This window comes from Olea europaea, chromosome 20 (assembly GCF_002742605.1).
Source record: "Olea europaea var. sylvestris chromosome 20, O_europaea_v1, whole genome shotgun sequence".
NCBI lineage: Eukaryota > Viridiplantae > Streptophyta > Magnoliopsida > Lamiales > Oleaceae > Olea > Olea europaea.
Window position 1 is genome coordinate 14,442,652 of NC_036256.1, and position 14,103 is coordinate 14,456,754.

Genomic DNA, 14,103 nt, shown 5'->3' on the forward strand with positions numbered 1-14,103 from the left:
TTCGAAAGATGAAGATGAATATGTAATAGAAGCCTTTTGATTGACCAATTTGAGGACATCTTACAAGTCCTAATAAAGCATAGTCCAAATTCATCTAAGTGAGCACTGCTCGCATCTTCACCTCCCACGATGAGAATCTAGTGCTACGATTGAAAAGCTAAATATCATTCTTCATGGTTGCCATCATAAGAGTAAAAAATCTCGAACAAATCAAACATTAAGCTCTGATACCAATTGTTAGAAATTAAGGACGAAAATTATATGACACAATATAAAGTACCACACAATACAAGAAGAATGCAAGAAATTTAGCAGAGGAAAGGAGAATTTACTATAATATAGAGAAATATTAGAAAGAAATTATATTTACAATATTGTCTAACTTATTATAATTGTAAAGAGGAGCTTACTATGGAATATGCTAAAACCCTAATGCAAGTAATAAAGATGGAAATATCATAAAAACGTGTCAAAAAAACGAAATGGATCACAGATCGGAACACAAACGGTGATTGAGTGCCACTTTGGCACTGTGCCACTCGAGCTATGGGTTGGTAGTAAGCAAGTGCTAGGTATTGTGCTTTGAGCGCTTGAAAAGGAGCTTGGCGCGCAGCAAGCGAAAAAAGGTTGAAATCATTCATTGGTCCATATTTGACCTCTTCAAGGGCCACTTCAACTAATTCACCAAAATCTAATAGAATTTGGGACAGCCTTCAAAAGTCCCTAATCAATAAAAATTATCTTTTTAAGTCAAAATAACTTTCAAATCATATTAATTCCGTAAAATAACAAGTTTTTAAGCATGTGACAATGAGACAGTGATTTTGTATAAATTACTGTTAAGCATCAGTAAAGTGAATAACATTAATTAAGTTAAAATGGTTCATGGTAACGAAAAATAAAGTATACTCACCGTTCTTGTTTATTTAATCTCTATCGATATTATGCCTATTTGACAATCATTATTTGGAAAAAATAGAGTTTTGAATAGTAGTTTTTAAGAGAAAATATGGTTAAAATATATGAAAAAGTTTTGAATTTATGTGCATAGCAATTTATTGTATGAATATGTAGTTGAAAATGAGTATATAAAAAAAGAGTTTGAAAATAATAATTGTCAAGTGGGGATAATATATATTTTATGGAAGTGTTATATTCTTCCCATCATATTTATATAGACCACTTTTTCTTATTTTCTCGACCCAATTATGTAGTATTGTTTTTTTATTGAAAATATTTTGTTTTATTCATTTACTAATATATTGTTACTTAATTTGCCTAATTATATATTCAATTTCTTCAACTTAATTTTGAAATTGTCCAAATATAAATGAGGGTAAATAAGAAAAGTTTTGACAAAAATTGTTTTTTCAATGACATCGAGCACATTTGATTCTCATTTTTCTAAGAATAAAAATAAAAAATATAATCATTATGGAATTCACAAAAGAGATAGAAAGTTAAATATAATGGTTTGATGTGATGAGTAACGGTCATATTTTTTATTTTTGTGGCAAAAAAATGGAAATCAAACGGGCCAATACGATTTCTTAATTCCTATAAAAAAAAAAAAAAAAAACAAAACAAGTCTGGTACATGCATATAATAAAGAAAAAAATGGATGAGAATCAAAAACCGATACCTTAAAAATTGCGAGTAAAACAGTGGTCATCGCGCTTGTCTTAATTGACCATTTATTTAATATTCCACATTAGTCGTTAATTATGCAGTTACTTACGATGACTAGTCAATGCACCGTCCTGCAACTTCCACAAACCGACCCGCGGACTTTCCATTTGAATAAGATATTTGTGCTTGGTTTGTTGCGGAGCATTTCATTCACAATTTTTCAGGAAAATAAGTTTTTTCTTTGCCAAAACCAGGTGAGCAACTGAGCATAGAGTCCAAGTGTCAGTGATTTAAGTGTGAAATTTGTGTGTGTGATCAAGAAATGGCAACAGCAGGGTTGTACAGGCGTGTCCTCCCTTCTCCCCCTGCTATCGATTTGGCTTCTTCCGAAGGCAAGGTATGTCTATTTGTTGTCTCAATTTTCGTTTTTTTTTTTTTTGGTCGTAAGCTCCTTTATGTTCATCGTTGATTTTTCTATTTTCTTACTCAAAGCTATTTTTACTTCTGAATGTCATGAATTTTTGGGGGCATTAGTGTCTGTTTTTGGGAGGGAAGTGAGCTATCTAAAGATTGCATGGGAGTAGTATCACATAGATAGATGTAGGAATTGGTTCAAATTATTAATTAAAAATTGGAAAATGAAAAGGTGCGTAAATGGAAAATGAAAGGTGACTACGTGTCAACTTCGATCAAATATTCGGACTTGATCCGATGGTAAATTACAAAAGTAAATAGATCAATTTATTCTACTCGTCGAGTAGATCGTCGTGGTATATTGGAATCTCGAAATCAATTCCGGATGAATAAGAAATTGCGGATCAAAATTGAAAGAAATGAAGTGTTGCAACTTTTTTGAAAGGATGCAGGTTTTGACCCACACTACTTCATTTGCATCTTTTCTACATCTATAAATAAAACCCTATGGACATAGTTTTGGATACACCAATTGCATTGAGCATTCATTCTTCTCTTACAATTTTCTTCTTTCTAATTCCATAGCATTTCATACATTTTCTTTGTAGACGGAAAATTCTGTCAAAAGTTAGTCGGTTTCTTGTAGTTTGAAGTGCTGCTACCACAAGTTATAAATCCATTGTATCTTGGGAGACAAATGCCATTCACCGTGAGCACCGTAGCAGAGCAATTTGTCTTAAGGAAAGAGATAACGTCTCGCCTTGGATTATTCTCTATTTCTACTCCTTCTTAATCTTTGTTTTGCGTAATCTTTATATCGAAACTCTGTCCAAATTTTCATTCATATAAATTGTGTTTTGATCACGCTCTTGTGGGTTAAAACTGGTCAAACAAATATATCAAAAGTTAATCCTTACATAAGCCCTTTTTATAAGTCGTCTCCAACAATAGATAAGTTTTACTTGCTGAAGCATTGTTGGAACCCTCGTCAAATTTGAAGTCACAGTGTTGAATTTTTTTTTTTTTTTGGGTCCATTCTCTACTGATAAAGAAATTACGGTAATGCTTGAATTCTGCTATCTGCGCGTGCTAATGGATAAATAAATACTTGTATACCATTAAAGATGTCATTCTGAAAGGTTAGGTCTTTACTGGAGAGTACGCTGAAGCACTAGCAAAAACCTTCATTCTTTACTCTATTGTTGACTTGTTTGATTGCCAGCAATCTTAATTTTAACGTTCTTCTTTTCCCTGAATGTGTTGGTGTATTGTTTGTCTGGATTTTCTTTTTCTATGTATCTACCTCTTCGCGATTCTTTTGCGTAGTGCCCATGGGGACAGATTTATCTTCATTTGGAGGAATGAATGCAGGCCTAATGTTTTAAGAATATGGTGGAAGTAATGGGAACCAGAAATTGAAGCTTTAGTAGGAGATTACTAATGTTATTTTGCAGATTGTCTAGAACTACTAGAAGCCACCAACTGTTTGTCTATTCTGTAGTAATTAGCCCTTTATGTTGTCTTCCACTGCAGACACTGTTCATAGAGGCAATCCACAATGGAACTATGGAAGTCTTTTTCAAGTTGATTTCTTATTTTCAGACACAATCTGAACCTGCGTATTGTGGTTTAGCTAGCCTGTCAATGGTCTTGAATGCCCTTGCTATTGATCCGGGCCGAACATGGAAAGGTAACTTATATTATTATAGATTGTAGTGAGGTATGTGCTTTGCTGTTTCAAGTTGTGAGTTTTCTTTCCTGTTTCGTTTGAGACTTTGCTTTTAAGAGTTCTCTTAGTTATTGATCGCAGCGATCTCTTCAAAATTCTCTTTAATCTACTGCACCACTGTTTATACACGGTTTCTGCTTTGTTAGTTTGGACATATTGACTGTTAAGCTTGAATAGAACTTGAACGACTTAGTTGTTGTTGTTGTTGTATTTTTCTTTTTCCTTTTTTTTTTTTTTTTTTTTTTTGAGGTTAAGATGAGGAGGAAATGGCAATCTAGAGACTGAATCTAAACTTCCAAAATAAATGACCTCATGCAACTAACAATGTCATAAATAAGTTGATGCCACATGCTATTGTTAAATGACCGCTGAAGGCAATCAATTTCAAGATCTTTTGATTTCCTCACTACATGACTTTTTGGATACCTCCTTTTTTTTTTTTTTTTTTTTTTTCCTTTTTTTTTTTTTTTTTTGTTTGTGAGGTTAAGATGAGGAGGAAATGGCAATCTAGAGACTGAATCTAAACTTCCAAAATAAATGACCTCATGCAACTAACAATGTCATAAATAAGTTGATGCCACATGCTATTGTTAAATGACCGCTGAAGGCAATCAATTTCAAGATCTTTTGATTTCCTCACTACATGACTTTTTGGATACCTCCTACCTTGAAAATCAACCCCATGTTTTACCTTTTCTTTTTGAAGCTACACTGGCAATGGAGCAAGTGCCCTAATCGAATGTATCTGTGCCTCTTGCATATTGAAGGCTTCCTTAATTGTTAGGAATTGAACTTTGAATCTTTTCCTATCTGTTAAAAAAGCAACTTCCTGGACTTAAACTTAAATTTTTATGTCCACATTTTTCTGTGTCTTGAGCTTAAGCTTAAATTTTTATGTCCACATTTTTCTGTGTCTTGAGCTTATAGTTATCCAATCACAGTGATGGTAATAGAAGAAGTTTGGAACTTTTTCTATACTCTATTTTTCTTCTAATTCCTTGATTAAAATTTGTATATCACTAAATTTTTTGACACGAGCTTATCAAACTTCTTTTCTAGATGTATACAACATGATTACCGCCTACTCTATCTTGTATCATTATTATAAATAGGAAAGTGCAGAAAATTTGGGGTACATCACTTACCTGATAAAGCATGGCAAGGACGGGGAAAGTGAGGTGGCCTTTTTCATATTGGAGGCTTCTTTAATCATGGAGAATATTTTATAGAAATTTGGAACTTGAACATTTTTTTCTATTCTCTTTTATTGACAACTGCATGTTTTAGGATTTTCTATCACTAAAATTATGAATCATGAGCTTATAGAAGTCCAACTCAGGACCTTGGAGGTGGTTTGATGAATCTATGCTGGAGTGCTGCGGGTCCTTGGAAAAGGTTAAAGATAAAGGCATCTCGTTTGGGAAGGTGGTATGTTTGGCTCATTGTGCGGGAGCCAATGTTAAAGCTTTTCGCTCAAACCAGAGCACTGTTGATGAATTTCGTAAGTATGTAATGTCGTGCTCGACTTCAGACGATTGTCATATCATCTCATCATATCATAGAGAAGCTTTTAATCAGGTTAAATAAGTAACTTCTGGTTTGCTTACTTTAATTTCTATCATATCTCACATGGATCTTTGCCTTTTTCTAAATTTTCTAATGGAATTATTGATTTCTGCACCTTGATCTCTTGGAATGTCTATTTTCCCCCCCTATATGAGCTACTCATGTTTCTATCCTTACTTTGACTATTACCTACTATGTTAGTATGGTGATAAGCGCTAACTCTAGTGAAATATTCTCAGTGGACTTCAGCAATTATGTTTCTTCTCTTTGCAGAGAAGAAAAAAGAGAGAAATTAAAGAAATTCGTTGGGGAGTTAGACAGCACATAATTTTGGTACTAAAAAAATTTGCTGGGTTCTATGTTGTACTCACAGGTTACTTCTCTGAAGCCTGAACCATGTGATGGTGGCTATTTATTCATTAAGTATTCTCAATTAACTAAAAGATGTAATGCCTCGTGCTGCAGCTATGCTGCGAAAAGATCATTTGTGTTCGCTATAACTTCTTTTAAAAGCCCCATTTCAGTTAGTTGGAGCCTGTTCTAGGATATTGTTGTTCACTTCAATTTTTCATCCATTAAGTCTTGTTATTGTTGTTTTCCATGCTCCTTGGATCCCATATATGAAGTAGTAGTTGCTATATTTATTGCATTTCTTTATATTTCCTGGAAATACATAGACATAGAACATTCCTTCACTACTTCACTCATGAATAGGGTTTGGATGCTATAATTTTTAAAATGGATTTGCATATCTTATTTATTCACGGCTCAATTACAATATTTAAATCTTAATGAGCTCTATTGAGCCTGTGTCACATAGTGCTCAATGATGTTCAGTGTGTTAGGTTCTCCTCAGTGTCCTTTCATAATTTAGGTGTGTGCCATTTTGTGTCTCTCTCTCTGGCTTTCTCTTCATTTATCTCTCTCTGGACAGTTGCAATAGTATCCTGTTAACTGAGTGTCTCTGTTGATTAATCTTTGGAAAATTACCCTCTAGTTTGGGTACGTTTTATGGTTCTTATAGTTCTTTGCCTTGTGTGGTAATAAATTAACCAATGTGTAGTATATATTGCAGACTGGAAATGGTCACTTTTCACCCATTGGTGGATATCATGCTGGGAAGGATATGGCACTTATTCTAGATGTGGCAAGGTTTAAATATTCTCCTCATTGGGTTCCGCTCACTCTTCTCTGGAAAGCTATGGATACTGTTGATGAAGCAACTGGACTACATAGAGGGTATATGTAAATGCATTTCCAATTAGTCTCTTTTCATAGATATTATGTTGTTTTCAGTATGTAAAGTTATCTGATGACAACATACTGGCACTTAGTAATTTTATGACATAAAAGTTGATGGACCATAGACATCCAAGATGCTGAAGCAGATAGCAGAATCATATCTAACCATTCATGTGTTATAAACAATTCAAAGTCTTATTTGTAACTAGAATCATGAAATAGATCACAATATATTAACAAAGTAGTAATCAATAACACAACCACAATTCGCAAGTGAACTGAATGTCTAAAACAAATGAAACAAATGACCGAATCTAAGAAATTTTATTGCTCTAACTTCAAAAGAGCAAAACCTACGGGAATGACAACAAAAACATAAAGACACCAACAACAACAAAAGGAAAAAAATTGAACCTTACTCCAAAGGAAAATATAAAAGAAAGAGTGCAGTTGCCACTCTCTTGTAGGAGCAGAGGGCTAGGGCCATGCTCTTCCCTTGTTCTCTTCTCTTATCCCAATCTTTTCTTTTTGATTTTTAAAGTTGGGTTGTGTTTGCAACAAGTCAAAAATAAAACTTTCCGGGTTATGAAACATTCAGCCTAGGGAGCTGAAACTGGAGAAAGACATTTGAGGAGGGTAAAACGAAGTAGAGCACGCCTCAGCCACCTTGTTATTATGCCCTGAGGTTTGCACCTCAGGAAGTCATTTTGGGAGCCTTGACAAAGAGCACTCGAAGTTCAAAGCGGAAGTGACTGATAAGATTTGAATTCACCTTCCATTATAGTGCGTCCTAGTTATCGTGTTCTTTTTTCTCATAATTAATGCAATTTTGCTGTATCTGATAGTCAATCTTATTATTTGATTTATGTTATTAATATGCAGTTTGCCAATATATTGACTTACAAACATTTCTATTCACATAGTTGAAACATATTCCAATGCCACTCTGTACTTTTACATTTACTCAGATTATTTTCAGGTTCATGCTTGTATCTAGGCAACAGAGAGCACCATCTTTGCTTTATACCCTGGTATGATTCTAATAACTGGTATTATATTACTAACCTTCATAAGTAATACTACATTTAACAGGCACATAGTTTTCTTGATATATCTATGATATTTTCATAAAAAAGATTCTTTATTGCTGAAGAAAGAGCTGACTGAATTCTTTGAACCTTTTATTCTTCCTTTTCATGTCACTTGTTGATAAGATGTTTTTACTTGATCTTGGACGCCTACATGGGAAACATAATTTTAGATGGACAAGCAGACATGGAAATTTACGAAAATAGGGTAGATACATTAAAGATAAATATATCATCAGAAATATGTTCTAATAAATGAAATTGAGAAATTTTAGCTGAAGGACTTTAAAAATAAATTAAAATTGTCTGACCTACCATTTACATTTGATGTAGATATTTTATATGAATATCTTTACTTGTGTACATAGATGGTATGTTTTACCCGATTTGCTCTATTTTCCTGGGAATCTTCTTTATTTCATGGTTTGGTACTTCTGGCAGAGCTGCAAACATGAGAGTTGGATTGGTACTGCTAAGTACTTGATGGATGATGTCCCTGTGCTGTTAAGTTTATACAATGTAAAGGACATAAAACATGTCATCTCTACTGTTTTCAAGTCACTCCCATCAGATTTTGTTGAGTTCATTAAGTGGGTGGCAGAGGATTGCAGACAAGAGGAAGGTGGCCAAGTTGTAAGCCAAGAAGAAAAAGAAAGGGCGGCTATCAAGGTAAAAACAAGGAAACATAGAGATTACAGAAAACAAATGGCTTCTGGTTCAGAATTATATACACCAGTATTCTTAACTTTTATCCATATAAAATACCACTGGATGGTAAATGTTCTCTGCTGAATTAACTGTGGCTGTTCATTATTTTAGGTGGAGGTGTTGAAACAAGTACAAGAGACTGGCCTTTACAAGCATGTGACGGATATTTTATCTTCAGAAAAATCTTCCTGCCAAATCAAACAAAATATTGGTGTCCGAGATAGTTTGCCTCACATTGCATCAAGTGTTTGCTGTCAAGGGGCTGGATTTTTGACTGGAAAATTGGGCTTGGCAGACAGGTTTTGCTGTAGGGAGACAGGTGTGAGATGCTACACGGCTAGTGGTGATAAGCCTGTTACATTAGTGTCTGGGACTGTGGTGAATGGCACTGGAGAGCAAGGAGTTGATATGCTTCTTCCCTTATCTCATAAAGAGCCTAGCTGCTGCAGTGCTGGCTCCTGGAGTTACTCCGGAATGCACCCTGCAAGCATTGACATTTTGACAGCACTTTTACTGGCATTGCCACCACAAACATGGATGGGTATCACAGACAACAAGATTTTGCAGGATATGTCTAGCTTAGTTTCCACGGAGAGGCTTCCTCCTTTACTTCAAGAAGAGGTACCAATATCATTGTTATATTTTCTCAAATAAATTACTTTCCTAACTTTTCTAAACCTTCATTATCGTTCCAGATTGAGGGTATAAGTTGTTTGAGAAAAATGTGAAGTGTTGATTTTGTTGTGCAACTCATTTCTCGATCTCCTCATTCACCATTAAGAAAAAAAAGCGATGAAACATTAAACCATATTTCCCATAAATTTGGGGTGGCTGCATAAATCCTTCTTCACTCCTACTAAGAAAAAGAAATGTGATTTTTTTTTTCTTTGTTAAAGTAAGTGTTGCAATATGTGGTCATTCTAAAGATGGATAAGATAAAAATGAGAATATACAATTAGAGTGAAGGTGACAGCGGTTGAGGATAAATTTATGTGTTATGACTTTATTGGATTATTTTCATTTGGATATCTGTATGTTTAAATAGAAGCCTTCTAACTGCTTAGGTAAAATATTCAATTTTATTTCTGCTTTTAACATTTTAGGTTAAGGCACGGAAGTTAAGTTCTACCGTTGAATTATAGATATTCACTTTCTAATTGTTCACTTGGTTGTTCTTATCATATTGTCATCTCTCTTCATAGAATTTGTCGTCTTTCGTAGCTAATTAGAATGTGTTTGAGAAAGACTTTATGTGTTGTCCTCCCCCCACCCAACCTAACTGTTGTCTTTTTGAGATTAATTCAAGACATTTTCAAGTGAGTAACAACAACGAACTAAAGTTATTTGGCTACATGAATCATTTCTTTTTTATTCTACTTTTAATTGCTAGATGTTGAGAGAAAAGGTTGGTGTAAGCTTTTCAGAGAAGAGGATTAATTACTTTCTCTCTTTCAGTTTCATTATGTAGAGAAAAGTAAGGTACAGGTATGGAAATAGGCTACAACTATGGAAACACAATTATACCAATTGCATTCTTGCCTATTCTACTTTATTCTAATTTATTTATTTCCTTAACACTCTCTCTCAGGTTGGAGCATATATATGATATAAGCTCAACTTGGAACAAAAAACTTTAATAGATTATCACTTAACGACTTTGTAAACATATTAGCAAGCTAATCTCCCGTCTTCACAAATGTAGAACATATAACATCACTCACTATTTTGTCCTGGACAAAATGACAATCCACTTCAATGTGCTTGATCTTCTCTTGAAGACTGGATTGGATGCAACATGTAGAGCAGCATTATTGTCACAAAACATTGAAATAGGAGTAGAAGGTAAGAGATTAATTTCTTGAACAAAGTGCTTCAACCACGTCAACTTACTAGTGGTATGAGCCATTGCCATGTATTCTACTTTTGCACTTGACCTTATTACCACAGTTTGTTTTTTACTTTTCCAAGAGATAAGATTACCACTGAGAGAAGTACAGAAACTAGTAGTGGATTGTCTATTTGACGGAAATCCTATCCAATTTGCACATGTAAACCCTTTTATTCGGATATGTCCATTTGCTTTATATAATAATCCAAGACCTAGAGCTTTTTTCAAATACAGAATAGTATGTATCACAACTTCCCAATGAGAAATTTGGCGAGTATCCAAGAACTGACTAATGAAGCTAATTGCTAATGAAAAAATGAATTATCTTACCATTACTCGTGAAGTGACTGATGGGCCCACAAGCGTTGGTGGCTTAGATCGTCAGGTATAAACTTGTAAAGGAGGGGGTTCCGTATGAGAGAAGGAAAACTCTGGTTTAGTGGACGAAGACGAGCCTGATTCTGGAGAAATATCAACTGGTAGATATGGGATAGATAGGCAAATGCTCGAGTGGATTCGGGAGCCGTACGGTGATCAGAGAAATAGGGAGTGGACTAATTGAAACTGGCATGCACTTACGAAATTTTATTTGTTAGAATTTATATTTACATTTTTCTAAATTTTATTTAAACGCTTATTTTTCAAGTTTTGAGTGTTTTCAGAATTTTCACTGAAAACACTCAAAACATAAAAAATTCGTTATGAGTTATATGTTTCAAGTTTAATCTTATTTTCGAAAATGCATTTTTTGAAATACTCGACCAAACACCTTTTTAGTGTTTTGTAAAACTAAAAATAGTAAACCAGACGCACCCTAGCTATCCAGATTTGGGATGATGATTATTAATTCATTGCCAGAATGTGATGAAGATCAATGAGATTTTGAAAAGAATTGATCAAATTTAGGCCAACTTCAAGTATGCTTTAGGTTGAATTTTTACCTTTGGACTACTAAAAATTTGAACAGATTATGTTTATGTAAGTTTGTTAGTATGTGTTGTTTTTACATGTTCATAGTCGACATTGTCCTTGTGGCTTGTTTATTCTACTCTCTCATTCAACAATGTGTCTTTATTGTTTATTGTTTAGCATTGAGCATTTACAGAGTCCATAGAATTTGAAAAATGAATACAGTTACATGTGCTCTTGTCACTGATTATTGATATTTAACTTTAATGCATTGCATGCAAAATGATAGGGGTTTCAATGCATGTTTGTGCTATTCTGATTTAGTTTTACACAGACGCTTAAGTAAATAGAGTATGCTGCTGTGCATTTTTATGGAGGGACAATCTATTTTTCATTATCATATAGTGAAGGTTTGGGAATCTAATATTAGGAAATGAAATTTGATTGGCTGGGTTTGATAAATTGTTGAACACTGCTTCCAACTTCTTGAACAACAATTCAGATTTACTCAAATTTGATTCTACATTGCTGACTATTAGAATCTTTGTTTCGTTTCCTTCTCTTGTTCATCGTTCTTCCACTTTTTATTCAATGGTCTTTTTTCCCTCTATTTCAAAGGAGTGCATTGATCATTGTTTTGTTTAAATATATTGTACTTTGTCTTCCTTTGTTATGCAACTTTGAATACTCATTTCATCATTGTGTAGTGATGTAAACTAGCACCATGTTTTAATAGCTTGAATGTTGTTGAGAAGGTTTAGTGTTAATTTTTTCTCTCTTTTTCAAAATTTCAGCCACCTCCAAGGTGTAACTCTAGCTCCGTCCCTGATTTCATCCACCCCTCACTAATCCCTATGCATTAAATCTTCTTCAGTCCATCCCTTCTTGTATTGAACCAAGATACGCAAAAGAATCACTTTTTGGGACAACGCGATCTTCTACAGTCAGATCCACTATTGTTCTTATCTCTGCACTACTAAACAAGCATTTTCAAGTGCATATTATTCATTTTGATTTCCTACTTTTTCATGTTTATTTGTTCTGAAGTTCTTTTGTGAATGAAGTTGGACCATCAATTCTCATGACAAATGGTAAGAAAGGTCCAAATCTTATTATTATTGAGTTAGATGAACTGCTTGAGGAGTTTTTTATATCCCTATCTCAATTTTTTTCCCACCTCTGGTTCTTTAGATTCCCTTTGATTTCCATGTAGCTATTTCTCATCACTAACTTTTGCTTTGCCAATAATTTTCATTTTTCTCGTTGATATGGCAGATATTGCACTTGCGAAGTCAGCTTACTTATTTTCAAGAGGTGCAATGATAACAAGGTAGAAGAAGATCTGGGCGAACCCCAAATTTAAATATACTTTATTCTTCAGTCATTTAGATGTAAGAAATGAATCCTTTACAAGTGCAAAAAAGCACTCATAAGCACTAACATTTTTAGGGGGCCACTGCAGAAAAATTGTTTTCTCCTTTTATAGGTTTGAGACAACCAGCAGTGTACCTCCCCGATTGTGAATTCTCTTTAGTTGCGAAGTAACAATTTTCCAGCGATTCAAATCCTGTTTGAATCGGAATTCTTCCATGAATAATGTCAGCCATGGTGTCTCCTATCGAGGTAACGGCAGAACCGGAAAGGAATATTCATTTGGATTCTAGTTTACCCTGTGGAATCGGATTTATGGTTGCATGTTCCAAAATTGCATTGTATATGCCTAATAATTGCTTAAGACATCAAGATGGAGGGTGGCATAGACTAAGTGTTCAATAGATCCTTTATAGATTATATTAACCTCCTCTACACCCTCTAGTTCACATTGAGATGATAGCCATTGAGTTGCTTATTGACTCTCCACTATATTGTACAGGGTATTACAAATAATGCATATATCTATTTGCTTTATATATTTTCCTTAGGTTTGTTAATCGTATAGCATGTTTGGTAGGAAGCATTGAATCGTATAGCATTTATTAGTACTAACAGAGAAATAAAAGTTAAATTTTGTTTATTACAGTGTTTAATATGTTGTACCGAACACGAAATTAATCTTACAAGCCTTTGTATTTTAATGCACGTATTTAATTTATTTGGAGCTATTAGAGCGAAATATTTGAACCCTATTCGCTTTCATACTAATGTAATAGTTTGCAAAACTATTCCAATTTGACTGGACAGCCAATGAGGAATGGTGATGAAGAATACCACAATACTATTACTAGATTCTGTTCTTGTCATGATATTTGAATGATACAAACCAAGAATTTGTTCTCTTTTGGCAACTGTGGAACTGATTCACAAGTCATGCATTCTTTACAGGTGTTTATAGTACTTTTCTCGTCTCCTTCCACGCTGAAGTTAATAAATATTTTTTATTTTTATTTTTTTGGGGGGCCGAAAGGTTTAGTCGATGGACAATAGGTGAATATTTCTGTACTACTTCCGGGGAAATTGGCATGTGCCTATCAGGTGTTGGACTTTTTGATGGATCAATGGGGGGTAATTACTTGGATGGGCATAATCTATTGAGGGGCAAGGTGTAACAAATTTTAAAGATCGTGGATTAAAATATTAAGAATTAGAAATCAGAGGGCTACTTTGCTATAAGCGCAAAAAGTCGGTTGCAATTTTCCCACTCTTTATCTGAATTCGAGTTTTGTGCATACAGATTGGCTGACTTTTGAAATCAAACAACCCATTCGTCAATTTTGTAATGTACTTATCTTGACAAACTTATAAAGTAACCTTTATTTCCTTTTGAGTACTTGAATTTTATTGCCAAAATGGGAGTAAAATTAAGCCCCTGTTTGGGCTCCATTCTTGGTAATGAAAATGCGTGGAATAGTATTTTTTTGAAAAATGAGTGGTTGAAAAAGAGGAAAAAGTTTTTTGATTTATGTGTAATATTATTTTATGAAAAATTGTAT

The 14,103-nt window shown here is 34.0% G+C and overlaps 1 protein-coding gene across 9 annotated transcripts; it reads left to right on the forward strand.

Annotated features, from left to right (window-relative positions):
• Positions 1-1,766: 1,766 nt before the first annotated feature.
• LOC111369747 (glutathione gamma-glutamylcysteinyltransferase 1-like) lies at positions 1,767-13,248 on the forward strand. 9 transcript variants are annotated; one of them, XR_002698247.1, is made up of 10 exons: positions 1,767-2,026; positions 3,577-3,733; positions 5,112-5,350; positions 6,414-6,577; positions 7,560-7,611; positions 8,110-8,337; positions 8,488-8,997; positions 11,968-12,264; positions 12,449-12,503; positions 12,660-13,248. XR_002698247.1 is itself a non-coding variant. In XM_022991384.1 (9 exons), the coding sequence occupies exons 1-8, from the start codon at positions 1,952-1,954 to the stop codon at positions 12,494-12,496; spliced, it is 1,473 nt and encodes a 490-aa protein (XP_022847152.1). In that variant the 5' UTR covers positions 1,768-1,951; the 3' UTR covers positions 12,497-12,503; positions 12,660-13,248. The 9 variants fall into 9 exon arrangements, 6 of the variants coding, with proteins under 6 accessions (XP_022847153.1, XP_022847150.1, XP_022847154.1 ...); XR_002698246.1 differs by having other exon boundaries at positions 11,968-12,503; XR_002698245.1 differs by having other exon boundaries at positions 12,449-13,248.
• The last annotated feature ends 855 nt before the right edge of the window (positions 13,249-14,103 follow it).

Excerpts from the sequence above, each read along its gene's own strand:
- LOC111369747 (XM_022991382.1), top strand. The coding sequence starts at position 1,952 with ATGGCAACAGCAGGGTTGTACAGGCGTGTCCTCCCTTCTCCCCCTGCT. Across the intron at positions 5,351-6,413 it reads ATAGAGAAGCTTTTAATCAG|ACTGGAAATGGTCACTTTTC; the intron begins GTTAAATAAGTA and ends TATATATTGCAG. Across the intron at positions 8,998-11,967 it reads CTCCTTTACTTCAAGAAGAG|CCACCTCCAAGGTGTAACTC; the intron begins GTACCAATATCA and ends TCAAAATTTCAG.